This window comes from Rhinolophus sinicus, linkage group LG04 (genome assembly GCF_036562045.2).
Source record: "Rhinolophus sinicus isolate RSC01 linkage group LG04, ASM3656204v1, whole genome shotgun sequence".
NCBI lineage: Eukaryota > Metazoa > Chordata > Mammalia > Chiroptera > Rhinolophidae > Rhinolophus > Rhinolophus sinicus.
In genome coordinates, this window is record NC_133754.1 from 1,867,507 (window position 1) to 1,888,194 (window position 20,688).

The 20,688-nt window shown below is 45.3% G+C and overlaps 1 protein-coding gene across 2 annotated transcripts in view; it reads right to left on the minus strand.

Moving 5' to 3' along the window:
• CSMD1 (CUB and Sushi multiple domains 1) overlaps positions 1–20,688 on the minus strand; it is a 1,601,557-nt gene that overhangs the window by 305,317 nt on the left and 1,275,552 nt on the right. For both annotated transcript variants that reach the window (XM_074329288.1, XM_074329289.1), the window contains exons 13-16: positions 11,200–11,382; positions 8,752–9,078; positions 7,297–7,491; positions 2,077–2,215 (exon numbers count right to left, since the gene is read on the minus strand). In XM_074329288.1, coding sequence (XP_074185389.1) covers positions 2,077–2,215; positions 7,297–7,491; positions 8,752–9,078; positions 11,200–11,382 — 844 coding nt within the window. The remainder of the gene's footprint in view (positions 1–2,076; positions 2,216–7,296; positions 7,492–8,751; positions 9,079–11,199; positions 11,383–20,688) is intronic.

Consider the following 20,688-nt stretch of genomic DNA (forward strand, 5'->3'; position numbering starts at 1 on the left):
ATTTTCTACATGCGCCCAATGCTCGGGGTAAAGCTAACCGGTTTCAAGGGTCTGGCTGTGCGCGCAGGGACCATGACGCGTTGGGAGCCTCTGGGTCCCTGGGAACAAGAGAACAAACACTTCCCTGGTGTGTGTGTGTGTGGGGGGCGCCTGCACCAAGAGCCCCCACACTTTGCACGGACCTGCCCATGGGGAGGAGGACCAGGGAGAGAGCGGCCATCTGAGCGTCACGGGGAACGACAAGAAGACGCGGGAGCGCAAGGCTCTGCCGGGTCCACCGTCAGGCCACGTGCCACCACGCACACTGACGATACATTCCTAGCGCTACCAGGAGCCGCCGACCTTCTGTAAACAACACGTGTGGCGTGGCGTGGCGTGCTGAGGCCACAGGCTGGGCACTGGGGGTTGCATAGTGCAGCTTTCCCTGTTCAAAATGTTCTCAAAAGGCCCTACGGTTTCTCTGTTATGTGAGTCCAAGTTAACGAGTCTGGAAGCGCATAGAATGATTCTCATTTGAAATATCTGCACACAGGTTTGTACGTCTTATTTCAGGACAGTTAGCACAGAGGAAGTGCACAGCCCAACAGCTGCAAGACTGCCAGGAGAAGCGTGGAAAGAGAAAAGTCTGAGTGTGTTTCCTTATTTGGGCGCCTAACACCCAGGGCATGAAGATGACATCAGCATGGAGCTGAAAATCTCTCTGCAAACACGTCCTACATGAGGGTGTCAGCCCCGCGTGTGGCTCAAGGTGTCAACTGAATTGCGCCATGCAATTCATCTTTTAAAGAGTGGTATGAAAATCACAAATGTCTGAAAATACCTGAAATACTGGTACTTACAAATGGAATTCAGCAAAATACTACAGTTCAATAATATTGAAAAGATGGAGAAAAATTATGTGTGTCTCTGTTCAGGCTACTAAAAATAGAGTGACAGAGCACTAATGAGCTGTGCCAAGCTGCGCTGGAAAAGCACAGCTTTTGCAAAATGATTCAGATCCCATGGAGTTCGAATGTGCTTCTGCTTCTTACCCGCACAACACCAGAAAGTGTAAAATCTAGTAACGAACCAGACTTAATTTACTGAATACGACTGAGCTAATGTTCTCCCGGTGATTAAGACACGTGCAAGGAGACATTCTCCCACATAACGGAGATGCAAACCAAAGCTCTTCTTCTGAGAGATTATCCTAGTGGAGATCATTATTATTCCATCAGAGAAAAGTAATAATAGAAATAATTTCAAATACAAATAATTACTAAGAGATAAGGACAACTCCTACTCAAAACCTTTCCTGTATGAAAGTTTTGATTGTTATAAAATTAGTGGAAACAAAAAGAAAGTAATATAAGAATGTTCTTCATTTTGAGACATTGTAATATTTTGAGTATTCAAACCCAGAACTCAGTCTAGTCATGGAGAAGGTTATTCGAAAAAGCCTGATGCTGCTCGGAGATTAAGCTTGAAACACTAAATAGCTTTTAAAGCACATGGTTCGTTCAAAAAACTTTTTCGTTTCTAATCATCAAATTGATACCATTGTTGAGATGAGTAGGAACAAGTTTTAATCATGAAAAACTGGAATAGCATGATTATTTTAAGTTACCATATAGACAATCAAATAGCTGCACCAAACTGCATTCCAGGGAAAGTACCAGTCATGGATAATTCCTAGATGACTAACCGGTCACACCCTGACCACTGCCAACGTGCGAACTAAAGGCGCCCAGCCCGCTCCTGGTCCCAGGGTCACCACCAAATGAGCGCTGATTCCCGCCCTTCTGGAAGGCACCTGAGGGGCCCACGGAGCCCCGTGGCAGGCCACGTAGTGCACTTGGTATATGCATCTGCCCAGGACCAGCACTCCCCAGGCAAGCCTGCATGGGGCGCCTGAGCTGGTCGTGGAAGATAAAATCCAAGGATGAACCTTTCTGAGCAAGAGCCTACGTCTTTGTAACTGAACTTGTCTGGGGGAACCAATGAGCAACTGTCATATTTCAAACTTTTAAGATCCACTTACCTAAAAACACTGCACATGCGAGGGTCCAAATTAAGGAAGAAAAGGGTTTTCCTTACCTATCAAAAGTTATTTTGATAGAGTGTCCTGGTTTTGCTTCAATTATCCATTCGCAGTTTAAAGAATCTTTATAATATCCCGGCCATCCCGGAGGCAAAATGACACCACTCGAAGCTGTCAGATGTCCGCCACACGGGGCTGAAAGGTGAGGCAGGGTGTCAGCAGGTCACCGAGCACACGGCTGTCACACAACTCGCTCTGCTCTGTTCCTGGTTTGACCATTTCAAGTATCAAAGCAAAACTTATTCCCAAGTAAACTGAGATCATTGAGTCCTTTGTAGTAAGCTTCACTTCATGGTTAAGTAACTATCCAATGATATTGTCTCGGAGATTTAGACAAAAAGAAAGATAGCTGAGATACTTCTAAATCTGTATAATGAATTATTTCCCAAATACAAAGATGTGCTTCCTTTAGTAAAGCTTTAAAACTTTGTGAGCTGTCATGTTGGAATGCACCTAAATTGTCAATGTTATTCTTTAACATCCTGTCTTTTACATATGTAATTCACAGTGCACTTCAGAACGTGCATCCCTTTATCCTGATGAAGCAGACATGTTAATCTTAATACTGCGGACCAACAAACTTAAACCCTGAAGTACTGGATGATGACGTCAGCTTTGCTCAGTAGTCAGCTTTGATTAGGTGATGCTGAGATAACAAACACACCCGCCATGTGGGGAGCTCAAGTGAGCGGTCACTGCCCTGGGGCTACACAGGGAGGGACTGTGCCCACAGGGCCTTCCTTCCAGGAGTCATGGCTGTGGGAAAGGTCTTGCTGGCGATCAAAGACTCTGGGCCAGAAGCTGGCCCTGTCACTGCCGCTTAGTACCTACTTGGTCACAACCCGTCAGGTCTCAGCAAGAAGAGAAGACCTGTCGGGCGAAGATCCAGAATCAGGAACGTCCGGTGAGCAGCACCAGGGACGTCAGGGTTGCATTCACATAGGCGATAACAAAACAGCATACGTGTGAATAAGGTGTTCAAAACACAAGTCTCCTTTGATTTAGGGACTATCTGGTGTTGTACTCCAGGTAATTTCCTGGTAAAGCCCTTCTTGATTATACATATTGTTTTCTGCAGCTTTATTTGTAAACTAAATATTTGGCTTGGGTGTATTACACTAATACTGGCTTTTTAAAACGTCCTACAGGACTCTGTCCATCTTTTCCATTACCTGTGAGTTTCCCGGCACTAAATCCTCTGTACCTGAAAGATCGAGAACGTATTTATGCATCTCTTGGGTGTTTGTGTCTTTTTCAATCTTTAATCTGTTTTCAAATCTCTTTTTATGGTACTTTGTTGATTCACATTTTGCACTTTTAATTTGGGTCACTTTAGGTAATTTATTATTATTGTTATTATTATTACTATTAAGGAAATTGCCTATTCCTTTGAACTTTAAAATCTGTTGCCATAGAGTTAATGATGTGGTGCTGTACAATTATTTTTCCCCCTTCATAACTTATGTTTTTAATGACACTGAGCTGTGCTGAAAAATACAGGCAGGTTAGAGGCAGAACAAATAAAGAGAGAAATCTTTCATCCAGAAGTCACACAATTTACAGCCACGATGTGCTAGCATCCAGTACATTCTGCCAGAATAAACAAACAGACTGTTAAAAAAATAATTCTTCATTGTGAGCCTTTTACTCTTTATGTAAAATTAATAACAATGCATTATTTTATTAGTGTATTAAATTATTTTTAATTATGGTTATTCCTCTTTTATACTGCTAAATACCTTTTTTTCCTCTGAGTTTCCTTACCAGAATCATAGAGGGTTTGCCTTTTTTATTGATATTAACAAAGAACTCACTGTTGCATTGAATTACTTTCTCACGTTGATTTTAGTTAATATAGTATTGTAATTTATTTTTTGTTTTTTCCTACCTCCCTAACAACGGTAATGCATTCCTGTTTCCTTTTTGTTCCACGCAGGGTGGATGGGAGGGACATTCTCCTCCTATGCAGGCTCTGCTGCGGGGTTTCGATTCCCCCTCAGAAGGGGCACTGACCCAGGCCCTGGCCAGCCATCTCCTCAGGTCCTCTCTGGGAGTCACCTGTGCTCAGCCATCAAGTAAACTTGAAGCATCTCTTTCACTCTTAACTAGTCCTTCGTGTTGTTTTCTTTGATGACCCATAGCTGGGTTTCGCACTGAACTTTATCTGAAAGTTTCTTCTAAATAATGACAGAGTTGTCCATTCACATTTCATGTGATCCTTTGAAACTTCTGTCTGACTTCATGCAAACAGTCACCTGCCACAAACCAGTGTCCTTTTCTTCCTGGGCCTGGACTGCGCTGAGGGTCAGACCTGCCCTGAGCCCACAATGCGTGGGCATCCAGTTGTGCCAGCTGGAATCGTCCGGGAGAGAACAGGCCGAGAGTCCCGTTTGTCTGAAACCCCTTCTCATGAAATGGTCCAGGCTGCAAAGTGAGTGGCTGGAGCAGTGTCGGTGAACGCGCTTAACCCTGCATGCTGTTAGCATCGTCCATCAGAGCATCCACGAGTGGGTATTTACGTACTCGTAATAACCCATCCATTCATTAGCGTTTGATACAGTGCTGCTTTTACACAAAAAACATACATTTAAAATACGCAATAAAATAGATAAAAATGAAAATTCTATTATTTTCTTGCCCTTCCGTTTATTGATTTTCTACTCCTGGTGGTGCTCACAGCCCACAAAATTGTTTTAACAACTTCAGAAAGTATGGAAACACGAACACCATTCCGTCGTTTTAGCAAGGTCTGCCAGTGCTGACTTCCAGTCACGCTGATCCTTAAAATAACAACAGAGCACTTTGGAGGGAGGGCTGGGGGCAGGACGAGGTCACCACCCGCCCACAGCCCCACTCCACCACGCTGCCAGTCAGCAGGCTGGGGGGCCGTCCACGCCGAGACTCTGCTTTTACTCAGGGCACCTGCCTGGCGACGTCAGGTCAGTCAGTCGACAGAGGGGAGTAACCCTCTGCTGCGGGTTCTACCACGTTTCCCGGAAATAAGACCCAGCCGGCCCATTAGCTCTAATGCGTCTTTTGGAGCAAAAATTAATATAAGACCCGGTCTTATTTTACTATAAGAGTAGGTCTTTATAATATAATGATATGATATGATATGATATAAAATATAATATATAATATAATAATGAGTCTTATGTGAATTTTTGCTCCAAAATACGCATTAGAGCTGATGGTCCGGCTAGGTCTTATTTTCGGGGAAACATAGTATTTGATATGGATTTCTCTTCTATTTCCTTATTATAAAAGAAACACCTTTTCACTAAAGAAACCGAGAAAATAAAATGAAATGAAGAGGGAAAAAATTCACCCATAACTTTGATTAACATTTTGGTGTATAACTTCCTTTTTAGTTTTTAAAAATTATACATATATATATATATATATATATGTACATATATACATGTATATATACATATATTTCTATGTTTATACTAAATACATATATACATTTAAATATATATATATATATATATATATATATATATATATATATATATATTTCTTCAGAGTGGCAAATTACCACAGAGGCGGTTGTGTCATGCGATCTTCCACTTGGTGACATGTAATGAGCACCTTTGATGTTATAATCTTGTCAATGATGCACGTTATCCTTGTTTGTAAACGTGTCATGATTTGTCCAACTGGTTCTCTGTTTAAAATCTAGTTTTTCTGAACTTTTACTATTATATTTAATACTGAAAAAAAGCCTTCTCGAAAAAAAAAATCTTTTCACAGCTGCTTGAATACATCCTTTTAATACTGATCCTGAAGTATAAGTTATGGCTGAAAAGGTAGGAAAAAATTAGGACCCTTGATATAACTTTACACTGTCATGTTCTGATTGTATACTCTCCAGAACACAGCGAGGAAATGCCAGCTACCTCACAACCTTACCAATAATACATCTTATTGATGTGCTAAAACCTCTGCCCATCTGATACACAAAAATGGTATTTTACCATTGTGTGAAAATCTGTGTATCTTGCCAGTTTTCAAAAGGCTACCATACTATGTAATCCCAATTTTGTAATGTGGAATTACATTACATTTGTCTGTGGAAAAGACAAAACTATGGAGACAGTGAAAAGGCCAGGTTGTCAGGGGTGGGGGAGGGGTGAACGCGGAGCACAGGGGACGTTTAGGGCAGTGAGACTCCTCTGTGTGACGCTGTGACGGTGGCTACAGGTCATCACACATCTGTCCAAACCCACAGAAGGAGCGACACCAACAGTGACCTGATGTGAGCTGTGGACGCTGGGTGATGACGTGTCAGTGCAGGCTCATCAGGTGTCACAAGTGTCCCTTCCGGGGGGCTGTTGATGACAGGGAGGCTGTGGGGGGGTGTGTGGGAGATCAGGGGGTATATACGGGAAATCTCTGTACTTTCCTCCCAACTTTTCTGTGTATCTAAAATTGCTCTAAAACGTGACTACTGAAAAGACCTCTATTTCTTTGATGTTCACTGGAGATAAATTTTTTACAAAGTTTTTCTTTACTCATTGTGCCATGGACCATGTGAGTATATATTCTAAGTAAATATATTTTACCTGAGAAGACATTAGAGGTAACACACTCCTTAACTGATTTTTCTGTCTGTTCGTTTTTTACATAGGTAACCAGAGTGGAAATGTCAAGAAGAAAACTAGGTATTATTTACATCAGCTACATGTGAAGTAGTTAACTAAAAACTATGTTGTTGTTATGGGATGAATCACGTGCCCCCACATCCACGTTTTGAAGTCCCAATCCCATCACTGAGAATGTGGCCTGTTTGGGTAGAGGGTCAGTGTACATGTAATTAGTTAAGATGAGGCCCCTGGAGTTAGCCATGACCCAATGTGACTGGTTCCTCAGAAACAGGGAAATTTGGACTCAGAGGTGCCCCCACCTAGAGAAAGCTGGGGTGATGATTCTACAAGCCAAGGAACTCCAGAGATGCCAGCAGACCACTGGAGGTGGGAGAGACCTGGAGCTGACCCTGCCCTAGCGGCCTTGGAAGGAACCAGCCCTGCGACGCCTGGATCTCAGACGTCTGGCCTTTGGGCCTGAGGGACACCACCTTTTTGTGTTTAAACCCTGGATTTGTGCTCCTCTGTTACAGCTGTCCTAGGAAACCAATGCAGTTGTTCATTCATTTATTTTTAAATTAGATGCACGATTGCAAAGGAAAATAAGGGAAATGAGCGAGGACGTACCTTCACATCGAGGCACGGCTGAGCTCCAAACAACATTTCCATCCTGCAGGATACAGGTGATGGATTCCGAGCCCTGCGTTTTGACAAAGCCATCATCACAGTGGAAGGAAACCGAGCTCCCAAGGAGAAACCGGTCACCAAAACGCCGTCCATTTATGGGGATACCAGGATCATGGCACTCATTTTGACCAAATGCTGAAAAGGGGGAAAAAAAAAAAAAAGAATAAAATATTCAAATATTAATCCCATGTATTAATTATATGTATTAAAAGAACCTAGTTACAAAGCAACATATTATCCTAAATTTGAGTTATTTATTCCTAGGTAGATAGATAAATACAGCTAATTAACAGGATATTGTCCTCTAGTGAGAGAGAGAGATGGGCACATGGATGTAACTACACCTACACAGCATTGAACAGCTTGACAGCAGTTTTCACATCCACGAAGAAAAATTGAGACAAGGTGGGAGGGCCGGGGAGGAGTTTGGTTCACACGCATCTTGGTTAGAATCCTGGTTCTTGAGAGTCACCTGCTCATGGGCAGATGACCCTGCAGGTCTGAGCCCAGCTCGCTTCATTTACAGAACGAGGACTCTGCAGCCTACATCCCGGAGTTCTAGTCATAGGAAATAAGTACCAATTACCGTGTTTCCCCGAAAATAAGACCTAGCTGGACCAGCAGCTCTAACGCATCTTTTGGAGCAAAAATTAATATAAGACCCAGTATATTATATTAATTACCTCATATCATATCACGTCATATCATATTATAGACGGGGTCTTATATTAATTTTTGCTCCAAAAGATGCATTAGAGCTAATGGTCCAGCCAGGTCTTATCTTTGGGGAAACAGGGTACTTGTGCGAATTCTGAGCACAGCACCTCAGAGAAGTACGCATTGAGAAAGTTGTCACTTGTAACTAATTTAACACTTGAATCTTGCTTTATTCCCTCCACAAGGCATGCATGTTGATGTTCGTAAATATAATCTAGTTTGCAAATGAGGAATCCAAGGCAAGGAAAAGTTAGCTGCTTTATCACAATTCACCAAGTATACACAAGAGCTGGGTCTCATCCCCGGCTCCTGACCCCAAACGCCTCAGTCCTTGTTCCTGTACTGTTTCAGTGCATAGAGTGTGCATTGGTGGGTGGGGGGATGGATGGATGGATGGATGGATGGATGGATGGATGGATGGGAAGCAAGAGGGAAGGAAGGGAGGCAGGCAGGACAGAAAGAGAGGACACGTGAGAGAGCCAGTGCTTACCACGGGGGTGACCAGGACGTTAAGGTAAACACAGATGCATTTTGGGGGTTAGCAGGATAATGCTGTACAGTTTTGCTCCTCTCATCATGTTAATTATGACTATGAAACCTCAGAAGCAGCGGCCTTGACACTCGGCTTCCTGAGTGTCAGTAAAGGGGACAGGCGTGGCGGCGGGCGGGCACACTTACTGGTGTAAGTGATGTTGAACCCTCTGCCAGTCGTGGAGTGATCCGACTGAAATTCCAAGCGGACCACGTGCCCGCTGCTGGCCAGCTGGGCGGGCACATCATTGCCAGAAAAGGTCCCGAGGACGGTGACGTCAGAAACGCCGTCATCCTTGACCGCGAGGAAATCGAACTGCGGCTCCACGTCGAAGTCGTTAAAGATGAGGTGAACCCTGGTTCCCGGCTCGGAGAGGATCAGCCACACGCAGTTCATGTTGTTCCCGTACTCCTCGGGGTAATTTGGGGACAGGATGATCCCCGACGACGCAGTGAAGTTGAAGAAGCACGAAACTGTGGAGACACAGAGGTTGCTGCCGACCAGGTGCAGGGATGGCTGAGATCCCGGGAAGGGACCCCGGGAATGGATCCTGGGAATGACACCTGGGAAGGGACCCTGGGAAGGGACCCCAGGAAGGGACCCTGGGAAGGACCCCGGGAAGGGACCCCGGGAATGACACCTGGTAAGGGACCCGGGGAAGGGACCCCGGGAAGGAACACCGGGAAGGGACTCCGGGAATGACCCCAGGAATGATACCTGGGAAGGGTCCCCGAGAAGGGACCCCGGGAAGGGACACCGGGAAGGGACCCTGGGAATGACCCCGGGAAAGAACCCCGGGAAGGGACCCCGGGAAGGGACCCTGGGAATGACACCTGGGAAGGGACCCCGAGAAGGGACCCTGGGAAGGGACCCCGGGAAAGGACACCAGGAAGGGACCCCGGGAATGACCCCGGGAAAGAACCCTGGCAAGGAACCCTGGGAATGACACCTGGGAAGGGACCCCCGGGAAGGGATCCTGGGGAAGGGACCCTGGGACGGGACCCCCGGGAGGAACCCCCAGGAATGACCCCAGGGAAGGGACCCCAGGAAAAGAACCCCGGGAAGAGACCACGGGAAGCGACCCCTGAGAGGGACCCCCAGGGAGGGACCCCGTGAAAGGACCCTGGGAAGGGACCCCTGGGAGGGACCCCGGGGAAGTGACCCCGGGAAGGGACCCCGGGAAGGGACCCCGGGAAGGGACCACAGGGAAGGGAACCTGGGAAGGGACCCATGGGAGGGACCCCAGGGAATGACCCCGGGGAAGGGACACCGGGAAGGGACCCAGGGGAAGGGACCCCGGGAAGAGACCCTGGCCTGCCCATCACCAGGACCAGGACCTACGACTATAAGTCGCTCATTCTGGACCATGACGTTCTCTCTTTGCCCAAACTAACTAGAATATTCCCTCATATGTAACACAACCAGACCTACACAAAACCAAGTAGAGGCTCCTTACAAACATGGTCCTACCCAGCGCACTAAAACTTGGGGCAAGAGACAAACATTTCTATTTACTATGTTCCTTCTACAGAAGAACAAATATTCACATGAAGACATGTGTCTGTGTCACAGGAACAACTTCTGGAAAATAATATTGGTCCTATGCAGTCTTCTAGGATAACTTTTGACTTTACAGTTTGTTTCCTTTAACATGCATTTTCTCAAGTTATTTATCTATTTAATTAGTTACAGGGTAATTATTGATAAATAATAACTTGGAAAATCAGGCGATATTTTGGGTGGATACTACAAAAATCTCTTGGAAAACCTACTTTTAAGATTGTGTACTTAAAAATCCGTGCACATACAGAGGGTGCCAAAAAATGTATACACTGCCTTCCATACAATGGGATTTATAGATGATGTAATACAGAATTGTACACCTGAAATCTATGTAATTTTACTAACAATTGTCACCCCAATAAATTTAATAAAAAAAAAATTTAAAAAAAATATATATACATTTTAAGAAAGGAAAAAACTATATTAAAATTGTAATACTCAGGATATAGTACCGATAACAAAAGATGAATATAAGTCATGTGTATACATTGTTTGGGCCCCCACCCCCGGTAGTTTTGGAGGGAACAGCTGTTGCATATATTTCTAGGATATGGTTTTGCTTCCTGTTCAACATGATTTCGTATCCATTTTCCAGCCACTGCTATATTTAGTTAAAAAAAACAAAACAAAAACAAAAACAAGAAAAAGAAAAACAGCCATGTTTCTAACTTGGTTCTGAAGTCCCTCTTTCCTCCTAGTTAAAACACTTTCTGTCAGGGGAAACAGGCAGTTCTTCCTCTGAAATGCAAACTGACGGCCCCGCCCATGCTCACAGCTCAGGCCCTGTCACCCGTGGAGTCCCAAAGACCACTGCCCTAGACGCCGCACGCAGCCCAGCATGACACAGCCGTGTGCTGAGTTCCCCCGGTGCACCACCGGCCAGTGACGAGGCTGCAAGGGCACATTGCCTTGCTGCTGCTGGTCAGAGATGCTCTCTCTCCCGGGCGTTTGGGGGCTAACCCCTGAGCACGCACTCACTGCCCTCTGTCCCCGGGGCAGGATAAAGGGCCCAGGCCAGGCCCAGGACTCACACACGCAGCTGGGCTTGTTGCCCGACCACTGGTTGTTCTGCTGACACGTGATGACTCTCTCCCCCACCAGCTCAAAGGCTGCCTGGCACTCAAAGGTGAGGGTGTCTCCATGGAGAAAACTGCTGCCAGTCCGCTTCCCATAGGCTGGGACGCCGGGGTCCCCACATCCTCCCTTTTCAATTTCTGAAAAAGGGAAAGACAAACCATTAAAACTATACAACAATGATACCAAAACCTGGTAAGGATACCACAAAAAAGTAAACTATGAGACCAACATCTATGATGAATACAGATACAAAAATCCTAAACAAAATTCTAGCAAATCAAATGCAACAACACATTAAAAAGATTATTCATCACGACCAAGTGGGGTTCATCCCAGGGACACAAGGACGGTTGAACATACTCAAATCCATCAATGTGATACGTCACATAAACAAAATAAAGGACAAAAATCATATGATTATATCAATTGATGCAGAAAAAGCATTTGACAAGATACAACATCCATTTATGATTAAAATACTTAATAAAATGGGTATAGAAGGAAAATACCTTAACATAATAAAGGCCATATATGACAAGCCCTCTGCTAATCTCATAATTAATGGAGAAAAACTGAAGCCCTTTGCTCTACGTTCAGGAACACGACAGGGATGTCCCCTATCACCTCTGCTTTTCAACATAGTGTTGGAAGTCCTTGCCAGAGCAATCAGGCAAGAGAAAAAAATAAAAGGCATCCGAATTGGGAATGAAGAAGTTGAATTGTCACTCTTTGCAGATGACATGATGCTATATACAGAAAACCCTAAAGACTCCACCAAAAAGCTATTAGAAACCCTCCAGGCCATCAAGTAAAGATGGCCCTGACAGTACAGGTGTGTGGGAGCACAGAGCACCCGGACACCATGCAGGCCGAAGGGGGCTCCAGAGAAGAAGCCCTGCCCTTCAGGACAGGCCACGCGTGCGGTTCACGTGATCCACTGCGCTGAACACAGCTGGGGTGGATGTACTTGAACTTAACGGGTGCTAGGCCTTAAACCACGTTTCTTTCACTAAAGTTGACAAAGGCCACTCAGAACAGAGCCTGCCTCTGGCGTGTGCTCTGCGCTGCGTCGGGGCCAGGTGCCCAGGGTGCTGGCGAAGGACCCAGATCTGAGGTCAGGCGTCAGGCCCCAGACGAGGTGGTGAACGTCTGTTTCTTTGCTGGACACCACGAGCGATGTAGTGTCACGATGCCTCAGTGCTTGCTTCATCAGCTTCCTACTTCCTACCTCTTAAACAATGTATTCCTAACTCGGGGGAAGGGCCTGGCATGGAGGGCTGGTGATAATAGGTGACGTAGCCAAGACTATGATCATTAGCAAACGTCAGACTTCTAGAAGCTTCTTTCTGCCTCTGCGACGTTCAAGTTCATAGTTTCTTCTCACAGTGAAAGAAACGACGGCATTTTCGGTAAGACTACTTCCCGCATTGAGCTGAGCACTCCTGACTTCACTGACTGCTCAGAACAAAGTGGCTGCAGTTAGACACACAGTGTGGAAGCAGAGGGTCTTTCTGCTTCCCAGGCTGAGGGACAAGCGTGTCCTGGGGTCACTCATTTCCAGTAGAGACATGATGCGCCGTGGTCCAGAGGCCTGTGGCCGCACGTGTGTCTGGTGTGTCTGCCGCGTCTGCGACGAGGTGCTTGGCAGTGAGTGGTGACTGCGAAGGTGGCACGGTCCCAGAGCAGATATTCTGCGTGCACATATTCTGTGGTCACTCTTACTCTTCAGCCATCAAGGAATATGGATGTGTCCTGCAATTAGGCCAGTGAAGCTTCACGTGGGGGGGCCTTCTTGGGACCTTCTGCAGTCTTGACCCTGTACAGGCTCTGTGCCACTCTTGTCCCAAACGTTTGTGACAAAATCCACACAGATTTCAGAATTTCCCTTGGAGGTCATTGCTTTTACGTTCGCGTCTGCCTCAACGTCACCTACTATCCGAACAAGCAGCAGGTGAATTAGACAATGTTGGGCCTGATGCAGTAACTGCTCGAGCCTCCTGCTACCTGGAGATGAGGGGGGAAGTCAGAGAAGACCTCGCAAGGCTTCCTTCAAAACACACACTACAGTTCCTTACGCAGGAAAATGCTGCAGCCCGAGAGAAGCAAAGTGCCAGGCCAAACACCCCAGCACGTAACGGGGTCACCGTGTGATCTGATGGGGGGCCCAGGGCACATTGGCTGCATGGCGCTGGCTTCCGGCAGCTGCGAGTGTTTGCACAAAGTCCCCTGGGGGCTCCATGCTATTCCTACCCATGCACTTTTCTTCGACCATGACCTTTAAAAGTACTAAATAATATTATTTCATTTTCAATTTTTCATGTTAATTTTTCTGAATCTTCTGAAGTGTTTATTTTGAAGATATTTTAATCACCTAAGACATTTATATTACACGGACATTATATATTTGACGCTCACCTCTAACACATTTTTCACTTGCTGTTTTACGTGTATTAGAGTTCACGTGATAAATGAGCGGCGGCGGATACAAAAGCACCAGACGGGCCGAGGACCACACAGAAGAGGACCTCGGATTTGGGCTTCATTCTTTCCTTGCGCCTTGTTATAATCTGCTGCAAGAGCTAAGGAAACCAGGTAAACTGTCAGTGACTGGCGAGAAGACACCACAATACACCACGAGATACAACTGACCTAAGAGTCACCAGCGCTACTGATTTTAGCTGCCGTGTTGCCAAGAGCTCCAATCCTTAGTCCTGAGGAAGTTTCACTTCTGTCAACCCATTTATATGAGCCTGGTGGGCCACACGTGTTACAGGAAAGGGTCAGACTGAGGATCTAGATTCAAGTTACAGACCTTTCATTTATTATCTACAGAAACTTGGGTTTATTATCTTGGATCCTCTTCCAAACAAAATGGTGGGCCGTCCTTATGTCCCAGGTACTCGGACCAACAATAATTTATTATCACTAGGAAGGCACTGTCTAGTGACCTGAGTGGACAGTGATGGATGAACAGCACAGGGCTCCTGGGGAGACACGTGTCTCACTGAAGACGTTCTGAAGTGAGCACTAAACATCCGACGTCCATCAAACAAACATAAACAACCCAAGGGGCTATTTTTTGTCCAGTGATCTCCTGGTAGGTCATTTAAAAGGGTTTGCATGTGAGCCTAGCAGTTGTGCTCACACTGCATCCAGGTGGGGTCCACACCTCGGCCCTGGGGACACCTGGCCTCAGGGACAAGCCAGGGCACAGATCAGCTGGGGGGGGGGTGCATAACCCTTACCCTGTGCATTAATGAGGGACCCATTTTGCTCCTTGCAATTTTAATTCCCAACTGTCAGCCAACACCCAGCATTACTGCAGCCCTAATTTCAGGATGAAACAAGTCAAAAAAGAGAAGAAGAAGCCCTTCGACTTCATAAACTCAGTTAAGGTTGGTCCTTAAATCATTCGGCTATGCATTAGTACGACACGGTGCAATAACTGAGAAGTTTGAAGACACCTCTGTATTTGTTGTTTCCTATTGATTAGAAGCTTTGAGACTGAGAGATTAACTACCGTTTTGTTAGAGAATCAGGCATTGCTGATTCCAGCCAAGTTAAACAGAGCCCTCCTGGCCATGGTCTCTGCCGTCTGTCTGCATCAGTGGTCCCCAAGCTTGCCTACACGCAGTCTCTTGGGGAGACCTGCCTGCCAAGCACAAATCTGAGAGTCCAAGCTCTCTAGTGGTTCCCAGTGAGCCATTTGGCTACACTGTGGAGAAATGACAGGGGACGGTGAAGAAACAGCTACCAAAGAGGACAGTCTCTCACTCAGGATGAGGCATCCCCTACTTAGGGGAGAAGAGACGTGAAGCTACAGTTTCCTGGTGAGGAAACTGGGAACCCACTCACAGGCCATGCAGAGTGGGGCCGGGTCCCTGTTCAACAATGAACAGACGCAGAATATATCCCCCTCGCCTCCTAACAAACACACTGTTCCCAGAACATTTCAGCACTAGTTAGTGATACAGAAAGGACATCCTGAAAAATAACTGGTTTAGACGGTTCACTAACTTCTGGTAATAAATATTCCATAAACAAACATGCAATACATTTGCTACCAAAGCAACTGGGACACTGGGGTCGTTCCCAAACAATGGTCCTCAGTTTGGACTAACACAAAGATTTATGCATAAAATTAGACACCAAAGTGGATTTCTTACATACACCTATTTAAAAAGAATCACATAGAAATGATTGTTGTGCAATAAATCCACCAATGAATTAAATTAGTGCATTGACAGCTAAATCATCTCACAAGCTAAGCCACTATCTTTTTCACAGGTCACAGAAAAGTGTCGCGAAATATTATGAACATTGTTTCATTGCATTTGGCCACTAGGAACAAAAAGTTCAATGAGCTGTGGCTTAAATTACTAAGTATTTAATTTCCCTCACACGCCAAAGAGGATGGAGGGAGGAAGCACAAGGCCAGCTGTTGGGCCATCACAGCCCGGACACCTGTCTCCACTGCCCTGAGGGGCCGTGGCCTCATGGTGCAAAGAGGCTGCTGGATCTCAAGGCAGGAAGAATGCGAGAACCATAGTCCCCACAAAGGCGGCCGGCGGTACTCTGTAAAAAACAAAACATTTTTCTATTTTATAGCGTCTCCCAAGAGGCCCTGTCTAGTTACTTTGTTTGCACTTCCTTGTCTCGTGCAGGTCACGTCTGAAGGATCCTGGAAATGTGATCTTACCATTTCCCAGACTCTTTAGTGGAGGAAGATGAAGGAAAACAGATTCTGGAAAGTGGTGTTTGCACAGCCAATCCACAATCTGCACAATTAGAAACTGAATTTAATTCTACAAAAAACACCTCTTCAATGGAAACAAAATCACCTCTCAAACCTAAAATCTATTTAAATGCATTTTGCACTGTTAGCCAAATGTACAATGTGTAAATATTTTGCTATTTTGTGTTTAGTTTTCAGGAAATAAAATAGAATTAAGTTTCTTTAAATTCTTTTGGGAATAAGGTGGGAGTTAAAGATAAATAAGAGAAAATGCTAGTTTAGACAAAACGAGAGTATTACTAGAATAATTTTCACATAGGTAGAAAAAACAATGAATTAGGCAGAAAAATAAGAGAATGCTTGACATGATCACAGATCAAAATTATTTCATGACTTCTCTATTCTTTCTCAATTCTGCCATGAAAAATCAAATAGACACACGGCATCTTTTGTTGGACGAGAAGACAATTCACAGGGGCCCTTCAGCCTGTTAACTTCCCACTGATTTGTATTTTCTTGACTTCAAAGCACACCTGGCTGGTGGGCCACAGAGAAGAGAAGGGGTGCACGGTCAGGGAAAAGCCAATTGTAATTTTAGAAACTAGGGATCAGGTTTAATCAATTACCAGCCTAGTTATCAACTTTTTTTTCTAAAGATATTGTACCAAAATGAAAGCTATCAGTTTTATAGCACTTTACATACTTTTAGTTAGAAACCTTAGAACATAAACTCACTGTTTCCTCCAAATGGGTTTCATAATCAGTTTTTCTCAGAGAAACCAAATTGTACTGCTTAGAATGAAATACCATGTACGTATTTGGTTTTACTAAGATATTTTACATTTAATTTCATTACTAAATGCTATTAATAATATTTACTACATAATACTAAAGATGGATATTCTATGTTCACTGTATCTACTAAGACAAATATTATGTGTCTACTTTTTAAAGATTATTTTGTGATTGAAATGGGCATTGAGCTATGTATAATTTAAACTTTTTTCTGGGCTATTTTTTCTCAATTTTGCTCTACAATTGGACACAACATTTGGTCACTTGATTATCCAATGATCTGTGCATTAGTGCGAGCTTGAAACTGCTTCTGGACAAGACCCTGAGCTCTGCACACAGGCCTTCCTACGTCACCGCACAGATGCACCGTACTGTCCACTCAGGTGTGTGTTCTTGTCAGGCTTCTCATCTTGTAAGATCACGTCCTTTCATGCAAGCATACAGCTCTGTCCTAAATTCACAACACAGATGTCTGCATGGCAAGGCTCTGTCTGGGGAAACAGCATTGAATGAACTGCTAATAATACTCAGAGATGCTATGGACTAAACTGTGTGTCCCCATAACTCATACGCTGGAGCCCTAACCCCCAAAACGTCTGCATTTGGAGACAGGGTGTTTAAGGAGCCAATAAGGTTAAGTAAGGGCATAATTGTGGGGCTCTAGTCCCGTTAGGAGCTGCGCCTCATGCTCGTGAGACGAAGAGACTCCAGGGAGCAGACAGCGTCTACAGGCCCAGGGAGAGGCCTCGGGAGAAACACACCTGCCGGCACTTTGACCTTGGACTTCCGGTCTCAGAACCGAGAGATAAATGTGTGTTGTTTCAGCTGCCCAGACAGCGGTGTTTGGTTATCACAGCCCCAGCAAACTCTAAGGGGAATTTCAATAAAAGAGGCCACACTGCAGCTAGGAACATGAAGCCACGGCCATGCAGTCCCCGTCTTCTTCTAGAATACTTAAGGCCTCCATTGGGTCAAGACTGGGCCACTTTTACGTTCTTTGACCTACTTTTCCTAACTGACTGTAACTTCAGAATTATGCTACTGGCATGTATTCAGAGTTGTTCAAAGGAAGTGTCTATTGTTCCTTCCTGTTGAGAAATAGTCCCTCAAAATACTGTTGAGAATATTGTTTGGATTTTAGTGAAATATTATTTTACAAAGCCCAAAGGGGAACATTATTCTATGATTTTCATAGTACATAATTCCTGGGGAAATGGTTCATTTTGATTCTGCGTATCAACTGTAAGACTATGTAACGACAAGAAGCAAAGACGGGGAAGGATGGTAAAGATGAAGGCCTGGAGGCCTTCGGGGTGGGAGTTCTTGGAGCTGAAGGAAGAGGAGGAATAGCAGCAAACACACAAGGCAGGGGGGAGGCTGAGCTTCTAGAAGCTTCCGTATTCCCAGTGATGATGGATCTTGTCCAGGACTGTGAGAGTGAGGTCAAGCTGCCGGCTACTGCAGGCTGTGTAGCTCGGCCCTTTTCTGCTCTGCGGAGGGCCTGAGCTTGACACACAATGGAAGTGCTTCCTGGAGCAGTAATTTGCTAAAGGAAAGTGGGGAGGGGCTGCTGGGGAGTAAGTTGGGTGAAAGGAGCCTGCACTTTGTCTGCTGTTTATAATACTCTCGCACCAACATCCAACCTTGAACTCGACCGTTCATCACGGGAAGGCTAAGATGGGGGCTCCCCATGCTTGGGGCTCCACACGGTCATCTCCGAGCCGACCAGCAGAAATCCAGTCACCCATGGAGCATGGAGCATGTGGGTTCGTCACAGCGACCCGATGTGTCCTCAAGGCCACACGGGAAACATGCCGCTTATGAAGACGACATGTGTGTGAGAGTGTGTGTGTGTGTGTGTGTGTGTGTGTGTGTATGTATGTTTTCCTGCCTGGAATTCCGGTTCTCCACCGGTCCTGTCACTGGGAGCAGCCCCTGCAGCCTGCCCTGACCTCCTGTGTGTACAGCCGGCTGTGCAGAGACCGACACCTTCCCTGACAGTCTCCCTGCCCAGCCCCATTTCCACGGCAGGTCCCACCTGCAGCCTCTGCTGATCGTCCAGGCGATGGGTGTCCCCAGTTTCTCCAAAGGTGGCGTCACACCCTCCTTCTGTCCCACAATCAGGTTACCTGGTATTCAGTTAGGTCCACACGGGAGCGTTGAGCAGAGAAACATCACTCTTCTGTCTTTAAGCAAAAGTCTGCTCTACTCTTTTCAGAGATTGAAGGAATTCACGTTGGCATATGATTTCGTATTGAGAGGTTCAGGTGGAAGCCACATTATAAAGTTATTATTAAAAATAGAGTACGCCCGAAACATTTATAATAAGCATTCTAAAAATTCAATTTATTTCTCACCAATAAATCTGATGAAATGCAGCCTTTTCCTCCACTTTTTCCCACATGACGTATACTTCTCAAAGACATGGAAGAATATTTAAAAGTATCTACAAGAATTCTTCTCTAGCTGTGAAATAAAGGAAATACTAAAACCACTTTTAAATACACTATCCTCCCTGATGAAGAACGTTTTCATTCCACTTCGCACCAACCAGCTAGAGTTTAAAATCCTAAAGAAATGATTTAATCTTATGGATAAACCAAGGGGATGGGGTTAGATCACTGTCAGTGTCCCTTCTGCTTTTATATTTTACAACATTCTGGGACCTCAGGTTTAGAACTCAGCAACAAAAATATGACCCGTGGATCTTAGCTTTGCCATGATAAATATATTTTGCTCAGAATGCTGTTTCAGGAGTGCCCCAAAAGCCTTACCTAGTGCATCGTGGACACTGCCCCCACCCGCCCTCGCCCTCACCGTACACCACCCACGAGTGTGTCTGCACTTCTCCCGGGCGTCCATCTGGCTCTCGGTTAGAGTGCACTGTTCAATGTCCACATCTTTCACCATCACCACTGCCTGCAGAGTTACCATCTCACTGCTTCCCGCGCTGCCGCCTCATTCCACTTCCCACACTGCAGCCAAAGACTCTTCCCACACCCCGAATCTCGTGGCGCCCTGCGGCCTGAACTCCTCGGGCGAGCTCCTTCATGCCTAATCCAAGTTCCTTCCCCTGACTTGGAAGCGCCAGGCCTGGAGGGACAGTGCTGACATCGGGTCCTTCTTCACCCCGTCCCTCCACGCTACCCACCCACCACCCAGGCACGCCACGCTTTCTCAGGACCCAACAGCGTCTCTGTCTTCAGCTTCGCGGCTGCTGTGAACATGTGTGCCCCTCGCCCTTCAGGTCACCCATTCACTTTCCTGCTGACAGTTTCATCCTGGGTGAACTTGGCTCTGGGACAGCCTGTCACATCCTCTCTGGCAGCCTTCTTACCTCTGCTTGTCACTGTGTGTTATATTTAATATCTTTGTGCTTTGCTGTAAGCTCTATTCCAGCGACTGGCCAATCTGCATTCCCTACTCAAGTGACCAAGCACAGCAGATGCTTTCCAGAATCACTCTCACAAATCCCACAGAACCAGGTATTTGCACAGCTTTTCCAACGGGATTTCCACCCATCACACTAGTAATGAGCTTGCTCATTCATGAAACACTCATCCCACTTCTAACCGCCCCAGGACGTGAGGTAGGGTGGGTGGGTTAAGAAACAAGTGAGCCTTCTATTCTCCAAAAACACAACATATTTTGTATTGAAAACAATGATGCATTTTATGAAAATGTAGTGGTTGTATCACAGAAAGAGTTTTAATACACATGGCGGTTTTTGTTGGACCCCAGCTACTTTAGCCCTTGTCCCAGATTGAGATCTGGATAAATTAAAAAAATATACAAGTAATAGATAGAAAATGAAAATACTTATACTTTTAACTGATGAAATGTATCTACTTTGTTTGACAATGCATCCCCATGTTTACATGATAATGGGATAGAATAACATGGTGCCAAATAT